The following is a 13,895-nucleotide window of genomic DNA, read 5'->3' as shown; positions in this document are numbered from 1 at the left end:
TTGTATTATATTGAGATAATTGTGGCAACGGAGCGCCTCTCGATGGCAATCTATGACGAACCTAGTTCTTGGGAATTAAATAACCTACCATTACAAGTTTAAACATTTTTTTCGTGTCTCTGGTGCTAATCTTGCTATTCTGAAGAAAAGGCCATTTTTTTTCCAAACTACAAAAATTTGTTATTCGCTTTTATCTCCATTTTTTTACAAACTAATTACTCTAAGCCGGTAAAACTTTTAGAACCTATTAATAATACATAAATAAAAATGATCGAATAAGGTCAATGACTAATTTTAATTAGGGTGGTGATTAGGGGGTTGCTCGCTGAAAAAATAGGGACTGACATTCTTTTCATTATGTCATTTAATTTTTGAGCTAGAGACTTTTTTTATTTCTGGAGATAGATATTTTTAAGCACTTTAAGTTTAACTTTGAAACTACAATATTTAGTATTTGACGAAGAAGAGCCAACATATAATAAATTATAGCTCGATTAGGTAATATTGGTCATAAAGAAAATTAAAAAAACGGTTTTGTTTATTTTTTCTACAGGTACATTTTTCTTAAGTAAAGTTCTTTTGATAAAACGAAAACTTTTGGAGTTATTAGCAGAAATTTTATTGAAAACATTAATTTTTTTGATATAAAATTAACACTTTCGATAGCAAATAAATCGAAAACTTTATTATTAATTTTATCAAAAAAATGTATACAATATTTTTTGCTTGGAAGTAATTTATAGCAACTTTTGCGGTCCAAATATAATAAAACATTTCCACTTGCGGGATTCGTCCTGGAAACTTCCTGCTCATCCCGTAAAATATTATTTTGGAACCTGTTTTGTAAATTAGTATTATTGTATTTTTATTTTTCTTTACAAAATTCTCTTTTTTTTATTAGTCATTTTTAGTAATTGCCTTAAATTATTTATACAATTTTAAATAATCCATATAAAATTAGCGAGCATTAAACCTACATTAATTCCTCTTATTCATTAAAAATAATATCCTTATTACGTCACGGTCATCAGTCATCACATCAGGGTAATATTAATATTCAGAAATGCTGTAAACAATATGGAAAAACTCTTTAATGGTTCGAACAATTATTGATGTTCAGATCCAGTAACCTACTTTTTCTCTTTCTATCATGCGAATTTTGCGTATAGCTCATCTCGTTCCGAGGAGAGAGAAGAAAGCATATAAATAATGTGCAATTTCTCCTAAACGCACTCTTCTTCAAATAGTGATTGTGGTGTTTTATCGGTGTTAAGACAGGATGGGTTTCGGTCAAGTACGTAATTTTATTTAGTTAAAAGAAACCAATAAAAAAATTTACTAAAAAATTTTTATAAATTTGGTTTTTTTTCATATTTAAATAATTGTAAATGGCAATATTATGTAATCAATATAGGTATGGCTTAAATTTTTCAAATTAGTTTTTTTTAAGTTAACAGTGAGTAATTTTTCTTCTTCTTCTCTTTGTATAGACATGTGTATAGACTTTTTTCAATGTGTTTCTAGTAAGTTCCATCGTTTTCATTTCCTATACTAAAATCACAATAAAGATACACTAGAAATAAACAAACCAAGAGAGAGTCATGATTTACAATGTATAAATTTTGTAAATCATTATTTGGGATTTACAATATATATACATTATAAATCATGATTTGGGAGTGCTGCTTGTAATATTTAACGTGTCCTGATTTGTTTATTTCTAATGCATATTTATTGTGATTTTAGTATAATTAGCTTCTTTTATCGCACTTTGTTTTTGGGTCACGTGTATTTATTTGATAAATTTGAAGCGCTCTTTTTTCAATTTTTTTATTATCTGTAAATAGACGTGGTACAGGTTATGTTTTCCAAAAATGCATGTTTACTGTCTTTTCATTTTTCACACCCCTACGGGTCGTGAAATTAAAACTATCAAAGTGTCACTCGGGATACAAATCGATAATTTTAAAGCTCTCTTCTAATTACCACTGACATTATTTTCACTACTATAATTAGAAATTTTTCTTAACAGGAACATTTTTTACTTTATATCTTTTAATAATAAAACCAGTATGAACAAATCTATCAAACTTTCTGATCTAAAATATCACGTCCAGTACTATTGTTGTATTCTTTTCCGCGTTTTAAGATTATATCGTAATAGATATATCTGTTAAATTATGTCGTTATAATTGATGCTTTTGTGATTGTGTTAAATATTGTTATATACTAATCTTTTTAAATTCTATTGAGAATTGATCTCGAGATATCCTTACTATTCTATGTTGCTTATTTTTTATCAATACATTTTTTTCGTTCTACTTATATTCCTTGTATCCATGTATTCATCATCAAAATTGACTCGAACTTTGTGGATCTTAGCCTACTCGCAGAGTAATCGCCACTGTCGTCGCAATTCCTAGCAACTTCTGTCCATCTTTTAACCCTTGAAATCTTAAGGATCTTCTTCCACATAATGTATTTCGTGTATAGTTGACTTTCCGGCAGTGAATCCGCATCGTGACTATCCAACCATATAAATCCACGTGGAAAATAAAATTCTTGTAGCTGTATACCATAAATCACAAAAAAATACTGGATCCATTGTAAAAGATGTATTTAAAAAATACCCCAATACGGGCTACATCGCATTAAGAAAACATTTTCGGATTAACAAATAATCCATCATCAGTGTTAAAAGTCAATAGCATGCATGCGTGAGCGATCAAAATGTTATGGGTAAGAACCCTTTAAATGTTAGAAGATCTTAAATGGTAGTACATATTTTTAATAATACTATTGGATGTTACAAATATTCCTGGATATTACCCAGAGCAATGCAGGACTTTAACCCACGTGTATATCATGTGAAAGGGATGAACCACACATATTAAGAGTTAAAAAGTTACTTTTAGTTAACATTCAACTCTCAGTAACTGAAGTTCATCCCTTTCACATTACATCCACGAGGGTTAGAATCCTGTGTTGCCCTGGGTAATATCCAGGAATATTTCTTCTTCTTGTAGTTCCTTCTCCTATCGGAGGTTGGCTATCATCACAGCTAGCCGTACCTTATTCGCGGCTGCTCCGGAAAGATCTACTGAGCTGCAACTGTACCACTCTCTTAAGTCTCTCAGCCAGGAAATTCTTCTTCTACCTATAGATCTTTTACCCTTTATTTTACCTTGCATTATGAGCCTTAATATCTCATATTTCGCACCTCTTGTAATGTGGCCTAAATATTCTAGCTTTCTTGTTTTGATGTTCGTTATCACCTCGCAATCCTTTGGAGCCTTCTGAACACTTCTGCATTTGTAACTCATTGGATCCATGGTATTTTCAAAATCCTTCTATAGCACCACGTCTCAAAGGCTTCCAACTTCTTTATATTTTCTACTTTTAGTGTCCAGCTTTCCACTCCATACAACAAAGTCAAGAATACGTAGCATATTAAGGCTCTTATCCTCAGCTCCAGAGGAAGATCTCGATTAACAAACATCTTTTTAATTTTTATAAATGCTTGTCTTACAATTTCAATGTGTGTCCTGATTTCTCTACCCTGGTCATTGTTTTCGTTTACCCAGGTTCTCAGATATTTGTAGTTATTCACTCTTTCTACTTGTTTTCCCTCGATATCCAACCTTCCTACTGTATGTTGCTTACAAATAATCATGAACTTGGTTTTCTTAACGTTCATTTGTAGTCCATAGTCCATACTGACTTGATGTAATCTATTTACTAATAGTTGCAGTGCATCTAAACTGTCTGCAAAAATAGCGGTGTCGTCTGCGAATATCTTATGTTGTTCAAGATTTTTCCGGTTATTGATATACCCCGTTCTTTCTCTGATATTGCGTCCTTAAAAATAGCTTCGCTGTACAGATTGAATAACAATGGAGACAACACGCAACCTTGTATAACACCTCTCTTGATTTTTATAGCCTCTGTTTCTACATTTTCGATTTTAACCGTTGCTTTTTGATTCCAGTACAGATTGAAAATAACCCGTATATCTCGATTGTCCACATTCTTCTCTTTTAAAACTCTTATGAGTTTCTGATGTCGTACTCTATCAAAAGCCTTTTGATAATCTATAAAGCAGACATAGAGATCTTGGTTCATATCTAGTCGTCTTTGCGCGAGAACGTTAAAAGCGAACAGAGCCTCTCTCGTTCCTAGTCCTCCTCTGAAACCAAACTGGGTGTCATCTACATATATCTTATTTTTTTGTATAGTCTTCCATGTATTATTTTGAGGAATATCTTAAGTGTGTGGCTTATTTAAGAAATTGTTCTGTACTGGGAGCATTCTGTTGCATGTATTGATTTTGGTAGTGTTACAAATGTGAACATCAACCAATCCTGGGGTATTACTCCTGTTCTATATACCTTGTTGAACAGATCTAAAAGTATATGCAGTGTTTCTTCGTCAATGCATTTAATTAGCTCAGTGGGTACCTGATCTGGGCCTACTGCTTTTGCGGTCTTTGCATTTCTAATTACCTGTTCTAATTCGCACATTACTATTTTCGGTCCTGTTTGTTCCTGTGGTTCTTCTTGTATCATTCTCTCATCGTCGAATAGTTTCATTATGTATTCCTGCCAAAACCTTAATTTATCTTTGATGTCTGCGATGAGTTTACCGTTATCATCTTTAAGTATCCCATAGTGTGCTCGCTTTTCGGTACTTGTTAGTTCTTTTATTTTTTATGCATATTAAAACTGTCGTATTTTCTGTCATACTCTTCTATTTCTTTGCATTGTTCTGTTAACCACTTTTCCTTGGCCTTTTTATCTCTACTTTAATTTTATTTTGTAGTTCATTTTATTTTGGCTCATTTGTCCCTTTGGCTTTTCTCCTCTCTTCCATTAATGCTAGAATTTCCGAAGTCATCCACTTCTGCTTTTTATTTATCTTTGCAGGCTTTAAATTGTCTTCCCCAGCCTTTAGCAATGCCTTCTGTATTTTATTCCATTTTTCATTGACATCTTCTGATGTTAAAATTTCTTCTTCTACTTGTGTTAGATTTGAATTGACTTGTTGGATCATTGTTTGATGTATTTCTGTTTTTCTTAATTTCGTATAATCAAGTGATGGTTTATTTTTACGTCTTACTATCTTTTTGAGTTTCAAGTGCATTACTGCTATCAGCGGGTTATGATCTGAGTTGACATCTGCTCCGGCTTACGTCCTTACTGCTTTAATTGAATTTTTGTATCTATTTTTGACCAGCATATAGTCTATTTGGTTTCTGACGATGCGGTCTTTGTTGTCTGTAGGAGATCTCCAAGTGTACAATCTTCTGTCGGGTAGTTGGAACATTGTGTTAATTACTGCAGAATGTTCATTTTGACAAAAATTCACGAGTCTATCCCCTCTTTCGTTTCTGATACCCAGTCCAAATTCCCCAATATATTCGTCAACTTTTCCTCTCCCGATTTTAGCATTAAAGTCCCCCGTTGCTATCGTAATGTCGTCTTTTCTAATAGATCTTAAAATTGTGTCTAACTCCATGTAAAAATGTTCTATCCCCTCTTCATTCTTATCAGCTGTTGGTGCGTATACTTGAATTAAGTTAATTTGTTGTATGGTCGTCTTCAACTGAACCATTATCATTATCTCTGAATAAGGAGTGAGGAATATTTGCAACATCCAATATTATTATTAGCAATATGTACCATTTAAGATCTTGTAACATTTAAAGGGTTTTTACCCATAATATTTTGGTGGCTCACGCACGCATGCTATTGGTTTTTTAACACTGATGATGGATTATTTGCTAATTTGAAAACGTTTTTTGATGTGATGTAACCCCTATTGGGGTCTTTTAAATATATCTTTTACAAAGGATCCAGTAATTTTTATCAAACCACATCTTTTGTAGAGAGGTTAAATATCTCAAAAATACGTTGACAGATATTTTATATCCATATACTAACAAGTTCATCACCCTTTTTATGCACAGAGGACATATTATTCACTGTAGCCCCTCCTCTGGTATTAATTCGTTCTGCTGTATCTCTTCTTTTGCCCTTTAATTCGAACAATTTTGAACATAGGCTTCCCCCAGTTTCCTCTATTCGCTTCTGTTTAGTGCTTTCTCTTTCCAGTGCGTTCCTCCTATCTTTTTAATGTCGTCTCCCTATCTTATCTGGGGTCGTTCTCTTGCTCTCTTTCCTGTCCATGGTCTCCATTGTTGTATCATGCTATTCCACCTATTGTTCATTTGTCTAGCGTTATGACCTGCGAAGCTTCATTTTAGCCTGGCTATATGTTGGCCTGCGTCTTTGACTTTTGTTCTATTTCTGACCCAGTTGTTTTGCTTTTTGTCTGTCAATTTTACTCCTAGCATTGCTCTCTCCGTGGCTCTTTGTGTCTTTATTATTTTATCCATATTTGCCTTGGTCAAGGTCCATGTTTGGCATGCGTATGTGAGAATTGGGAGTATGCACTGGTCAAACACTCTTGTTTTTAAGTATTGTTGTATTTTTGATTCTTTAGGACCCATTTTAATTTTGCAAATACTGCCCAGGCTAATCTGACCCTTCTTTTTACCTCCGCTGTTTGGTTTTCCTTATTTATTTTTATCATCTGTCCCAAATATATATAATCATTAACCGCTTCTATTGTGGTGCCGTTTAGTATTACGTTTCTATTTTCTTGTGTGTTTGTCATTGTTTTTTTTTTGACAAAATTCATGTTTAGACCTATTTGTTCGGATTCATTTGCTAGTTCGGTTAGCATGGTTTGTAGTTCTTCAAAACTTGATGCTATTAGTTTATGGATTATTGCCAAAACGTGGTCCACACCTTCCTTGTACATTATAGAGCTGATTTCGTCGATTAGTGAGGCTGTATTGTTTTTAAGTTTTTGTATGGCATTGGACACTTCTTCTCTTATTGGTGATTCAATGTGTAGTTGCTAATGTATGCTTACTTTTCTAAGGCGGCAATATGCCGCCTTCTCCGACATAAGTACTCTAAATTAAAGTGACCGCTAAAATGTTTTGCCCACTAAGATCTGAATTTGTATGTTTTTATGTATAATTTCACAGTTAATATCTCTATAACATTTTATTCCTGGTTAAATTACTATTTTACTTATTTTAATAATTAAATTAATATTTTAATAATCATTAATTTATACTAATAAAAGGTGTAATTAATTATTATAAATTACATATTCTTTTCCTACTCGCTCTTCTTAAGTCGGTGGATAGAATTTTCCCATTTTCTGGGGCCTCTATACTCTTTTTTTTCTCCGTGTGCAATCTGCTTCAAGACTAGTTTTTTGATATGCTGCGTTGTTGCCGTTTCTTGGCATTTCACACTCATTGTCAAACCATTGACTCTCTTTCTGCCCTGCTTTTGCCCAATACTTCAAATGATTTCTGCAATAAAATCTTTCGTAGCTTTATCCATTGATGGATATTATCCTCTCCGTCTTTTTCTATGTTTTCTGTCCTTATTTTATCTTCTGTTTGCTCTCTATAAGTATACATTTGTTATGTACGCAACTTTTAGTTTGTAAATATTTATTTTTTATTTCCTTTTTCCGATCTCCTCTTTTGATTGGATATTCTTTCTTTAAACTGCAACTTAACCAAATACTGTAGAATAGGTTACACATTTGTTACTGGCTGAATGGGCACTTAGCCCAAAGGCCAAAAAAAAAAAAAAAAAAAACAAATACTGATCAGTATCTATGTTTGCTCCTCTGATAGACCTTACGTCTAAAAAGTTGGAACAGTGTTGCGTCAATGAATATAATATGAAATACGTGGTTAATAGTTTCACTATCACCTGACTATGACCCAAAATTAAAATACTTTGAAGGTGATATTGGGGCTGATGAAGACACTGTAGACTCATCAATGAGTCGTATGGGCATGACAGAGGAGGATATTTGTAGGTCCTGTGTAGAAGAAGTAGAAACCACTCCATGCGTTTTATGTCAATGTGAAGGCATCACAAGGCTGCTGGACATAGAATTTGTAGATAAATATTAAAACCATCGGTCGCTATAAAAGGACACCTCTAAAGGCTGTGAAACCTCATTAAGGGAATAGGTCTGAACGAGGAGCTTTATGCGACGAAGGGAAGCACAGTAGATCTGCAAAGGTCACAGATCTAGAGCAGCCTTAGTTATAATGTGTAATTTGTAATATGTCGCGTTTGTAATATTTGTGATCAGAATCTGGTCAACTGATACCGATGATACAGATAATGTCTGAAGTTTAATTATTTTAAATCAATTTTAAACACGTTTTAATTTTTATTCTATCGTAGGGATTTCGCTTGCTAACGACCTGAGAGACCTCCGGTTATTGCTGCTAATTACCTCTCCTATCGGATATTTATACCAGATGTCGAATACACTATAAGCTTATTATTTTCTTACAGTAAGACGCATATGGTTTCAGTAAGACGGTGGTACTTGCCATACAGTACTTAAAACAATTGAAATAACGCATGAGACATTTCCTGGTCATGTACTCGGAATTGTCGTTTCAGTGATCAGAATTGGCCCCCTTAGATCGTGTGATTTAACACCACTGGATTTCTTTCTATGGAGTTGTTCAAAGTCAAAGGTCCATGAAATTTAATTCAGTTATAAAAATCTAACGTAAAGTGTTTATACAATTAACTTTAAATCAGTGAATAGGTGAACTCAATTCGTTCACCTGTTAAGTCACATGTCCTAAAAACAAAAAGGCAGGTACAACCTCTAAAAGGTCGAACTAAAAACTACAATCTTATTAATTTGGTCGGTAAAAAAATAAATCAGGATGATTGATGACTTTATAATAAAACAGCTTCTATACGCAGCCCCAGCAATAGAACTTTAGAAAGATATATTATTTCTATAATAGGGATGGAAAAAACCTGCCGGTTTTAAACTTAAAGCGGTTTTGTTACTTCGCAATAACCGGTTTTACCGGTTGTTTTTTGTCCCGGTTGTAACCGGTTTCTTCTTTTTAAGGTAAAAACCGGTTATTAGGTTTTTACGGTGATTAGGATTAGGTTAGGTATTATTTTGGATCCCAATCATAATTATTATTCTCAAGTAATTATTGCAAACAAAACCATAAGTCAAATTTTATTTTATAAATACAAAAGCAAACTGAAAGTGCAAACTCACATCAGCCAGAAACAATTAAGTATTATTATAATATTTCGTTGAAAAGTTATTTGTAATCATAATATTTACATAAGAAGTGATCTGGTTGAAGTAGACGCAAACATCATCTATTTTTCACACTTGACTCTTGGCATTGAAAGTGGGTGAATGACTTTTTCTTAATTACGAAAAATATTGTTCTGACTATGAATATCGAATTACACATTGCGAATACGAATCTCCAAGGATTTCCCTACGTTTTCAAAACGATACACCCATAGTTAAAATGTACCTATGATACAATAAATATACAAACGTGTTAAAATAAATACATGATAATTTTTTTTATGGTAGTAAAAATAAAAGATAAATTGCATTATCCAATTTATTTTTAAGTAAAGTATTTATGTTGATATTATTTTTTTTAAATCCCATTTTAGTCCAGGAACCGAAGCATTTCACCTCACAATTTTTACAGAATGGATCGATTTGCTTGAAAATTTGAGAATAAGTAGTGGATAGTTCAAGGATCAAAATCTATATGATGCCGAAAGGCGCTTTTACCATGGGGTCGGTTGCCACCCCATTTTAAAGGTGGAAATTTTTTATTATATTTTGACAGCAAAAGTTGATAAAAACATTCATTCTAAGCAAAAAATGTTCTATACATTTTTTTAATAAAATTAATACTTTTCGATTTATTCGCTATCGAAAGTGTTAGTTTTATATAGAAAAAATCAATGTTTTTCGATATATACTCATTTACCAATCACTCAATTTTTGCCGTAGAAAAAATTTTTTCAAACCAAGTTCTTGGGAATTAAATAACCTACAATTTCATATTAAAACATTTTTTCGTATATCTGATGCTAATCTTTCTATTTTGAAGAAAATTGCATTTTTTACCAAACTACAAAAAGTCGTTATTCGCTTTTAACTCTAGTTTTTTAAAAACTAATCATTCTAAGCCAGTCAAACTCTTAAAATCTATTAATAATACATAAATAAAGAAGAATTAATAAGGCCAATGACTAAAAGCAAAGCTAACTTATATTATTATGCTTCCAATTAAATTTCTTTTTTTTTTGTTTTGAAAAAAATATATTGATTTTTTAACCGTAACCTTTTTAATTCTTATCTTAGAGAAATTGTTAAAAAATAAGTTGGTAGGTTTTTACAAGGTCTATAAGACTGTTAATACCAAATCCTTTTAAAATCCTCAGTCGCAAAAAGTGGTGACTTTGAAAGGGTTGGTAAAGGTGATTTTTGCATTTTATTACAAGATTTTAATTGTCAATAGCTCACTCAATTTTTACCGTAGAGAAAATTTTTGCAAACCAAATTCTTAGGAATTAAATAAGCTACAATTTTTGTATTAAATATTTTTTTGTATCTCTGATGATAATCTTTCTATTCTGAAGAAAAGGGAATTTTTTACCAAACTTCAAAAATTCGATATTTGCTTTTGACTCCATTTTTTTTAAAACTAATCATTTTAAACCAGTTAAACTTCTAGAACCTATTAATAATACATAAGTTAAGAAGAAGAAATAAGGTCAATGACTAATTTTAATCAGGGTGGTGATTATGGGTTTGCTTTCGATCACTTTTTCGCTGAAAAATATAGGGTCTGACATTCTTTTCATTATAAGCCACCTAATTTTTGAGCTAAAGACTTTTTTTTATTTTTGAAGATAGATATTTTTAAATACTTCAAATTAGTTTAAACAAGTGATCCTCGAAAAATGCATAGTTTTCCCGTCTTTTGACTTTGAATCTACAGTATTTAGCATTTGCCGAAGAAGACATAACATATAATAAAGTATAGCTCGATTACTATTGGTCTTAAAGAAAATTTAAAAACACGGTTTTGTTGATTTTTTCAAAAGGTACATTTTTTTAAGCAAAGTGGTTTTGATAAAAAAAAAACTTTTTGAGTTATTTGCAGAAAACTGATTAAAAACATTAATTTTTTTACTATAAAACTAACACTTTCGATAGCGAATAAATAGAAAACTATTAATTTTATCAAAAAAATGTATAAAACATTTTTTGCTTAGAATGAATGTTTTTACCAACTTTTGCGGTCAAAATATAATAAAAAATTTTCACCCCTGACATGGGGTGGCAACCACCCTCATGGTAAAAGCGCCTTTTGGCATCATATAGATTTTGATCCTTGGACTATCCACTACTTATTCTCAAATTTTCAAGCAAATCGATCCATTCTGTAAAAATTGCGAGGTTTTGTCCTATTTTAACCTTCATTACTTGGACTATTTGAAAGAGTCTGGGAAATTTTTTATAAGTTGAAATGGTTGGGTTAAATTGTATATTATTGCAATATGTAATATATTAATTTTACGCTATATTATATTCAATAATAATAAATAAATATAAATTAATAATAAAATAAAAAATAAATATAATAATTAATCGAATAAAATGGTTTTATTAAATATTGCGTTTTATTTAGAAAGGCAAATTGTGTTTTATTTATATTGATATTGATGTTCTTTCGATAGTACTAATTTTGATCATATTGATATCGAGTATCGAGTCGAGTGGAGTATCGCAAACTAAAGTGCATTGCAAATGTAACATTGTAAGCTATTGGATTAAAAAAACCGAAAACCGGTTTTTGTAAAAACCGTTTTTTAGCCGGTTATAACCGCCAGGTTAAACCGTAAGCAAAAAACCGGTATAACCGAAAACCGGTGTTTTGTCAAAAACCGCCATCCTATTCTATAACGAAAAAAATATATAATTTCTATAATAATTCCTATAATGAAAAACAAAATAGAGCACAATGGACAAAAGTGAGGGAGGCATATGTCCAGCAGTGGAATAAAAGGGCTGAATGACGATGATGATGATGATGAAAAAAAAAACCCTTGCAATTAAAGACTAAAACGCTTCAACTCTTGGCACGTAAGTTGTTTATACCAAATTGCAAGACAACTTAGAAAATGTTAACATAAAAATTACAATTAATCCTTCAATAAAATTTTTTTAAAAAATCGTAAGAAAAAACAGTGTTTTCTATTCAATTTATATTGTTCGTAAATATTGAAACAACTTTTATTTATATCAAATACATTTTTGCGAATAAGTTCATAGTCATCAAAATCTAGGTATCACTGATCTTGATGAATATTTTTTTCTAATCTCGAATTAAAGGTTTATATTCTTTTTTAGATTACATAAAAACATTTTACAGATAACACTGTATATGAAATTAAGTAGCATCCTATATTATTGTAACCCGTTTTTACACATGACTGAGCATTTTCCAAGAGAGTACGGATACATTTTTCGCTTGAACTTCTTTATAGGCCAGTATAGCGTATTTAATGAATCGCTTTACATACTGCCTCATCGTTGGAATTCTAGAAGAATTAATCAGGATGATACAAATACAAATACACTTTCATTAATTATAAGGTTGTATACGTCCATTACACAATTCACTTTCATTTGAAATGGGAGCATCTGCTTAACGGGGGTGAATACCAATTGGACCAACAAAGTGTGTTTAAATAATCGTTAGTGAATAACTTTATTTACCTTAAAAAATTAAGCATACAAACTTTAAACGAAAAATATTATAGTGTACATTCACTGCTTGACAGAAGCAGTAGCTTATTTTTACTTGATTGTTTTTATAAAGGGGATTAACTCGTATCTTACGTTTCTTATCTTACGTTTTACATTTTTTAAATATTTTCTAACTTCATGTCTTTTTTGTCTGCATCTTTATCTACTTTGATTATATTATACTTGAAAATAGGATACCGAAAGCCAGATTACTAATAATATAAAAGTATGAGGCATTTAAAGGTTTTAGGATGTTCAGTCCAACAAATCGGAACTTTTGTTTTCTTGTTACCTAATCAGTTTCTAAGCAGTGCTATTACATATATTTATATGGTGTTCGCAAATAGTTTTCTAGCAGTTTTAAACATTATGTTTTTTCGTTTTCGATGCATTTGGTTAATTTCGTACGTTTTACAGATATACTATCTGAGAAAGCAATGTTCACTGAAAATCACTATAATTATTCTGAGTGTAGTTATCTGAATACCTAAAACTGTTTTTCCATAGCAAACAAAAGTTTTTTACTTGAAAATCCACAAGGAAAAAGTTTTCCTGCAGTAGGCTGTATACCATGTAATACAAAAAATAGTAAAATCCTTTATAAAAGGTATATTTAAAATCCCTAAAAAGCGCTACATCACAATCACACAACCAGTTTTCGACTTGTTTACCAGTCATCATCAGTGCTTACGTGAAGTTTACATGCTAACCACCAAGATACAATTTACAAAAATATTGGGGTCAAAAACGCAGCAAGTGGTCACTTTCTGCTACACTTCCACCATGTGAACAAGTCAAATCACAGCTCAGATATTACCTGGGGCATATTAGCAAATATTTCAAACATCCATGCTTAAGTCAGTATTTTCAATGGATGTTTCCTTGACGGATTACTTTTACAGGGCTTTGACCCTAATATTTTTGTAAATTATACCTTGATGGTAAGCATGTAAACTTCACGTAAGCACTGATGATGACTGGTAAACCAGTCGAAAACTAGTTATGTGATTGTGATGTAGCGCTTTTTAGGGATTTTAAATATACCTTTTATAAAGGATTTTACTATTTTTTGTATTACATGGTATACAGCCTACTACAGGAAAACTTTTTCCTTGTGGATTTTCAAGTAAAAACCTTTTGTTTGCTATGGAAAAACAGTTTTAGGTATTCAGATAACT

The 13,895-nt window shown here is 31.5% G+C and overlaps 1 protein-coding gene across 1 annotated transcript in view; it reads left to right on the top strand.

Annotated features, from left to right (window-relative positions):
- The first annotated feature begins 1,212 nt into the window (after nt 1–1,212).
- Nucleotides 1,213–13,895, top strand: part of LOC114334952 (cuticle protein 8-like) — a 32,661-nt gene continuing 19,978 nt past the window's right edge. The window contains exon 1 of the mRNA XM_028285090.2: nt 1,213–1,294. Coding sequence (XP_028140891.1) covers nt 1,280–1,294 — 15 coding nt within the window. The 5' untranslated portion in view covers nt 1,213–1,279. The remainder of the gene's footprint in view (nt 1,295–13,895) is intronic.

This window comes from Diabrotica virgifera, chromosome 8 (genome assembly GCF_917563875.1).
Source record: "Diabrotica virgifera virgifera chromosome 8, PGI_DIABVI_V3a".
Taxonomy (NCBI): Eukaryota; Metazoa; Arthropoda; class Insecta; order Coleoptera; family Chrysomelidae; genus Diabrotica; species Diabrotica virgifera.
This window is presented reverse-complemented; position numbering and strand designations above follow the sequence as displayed.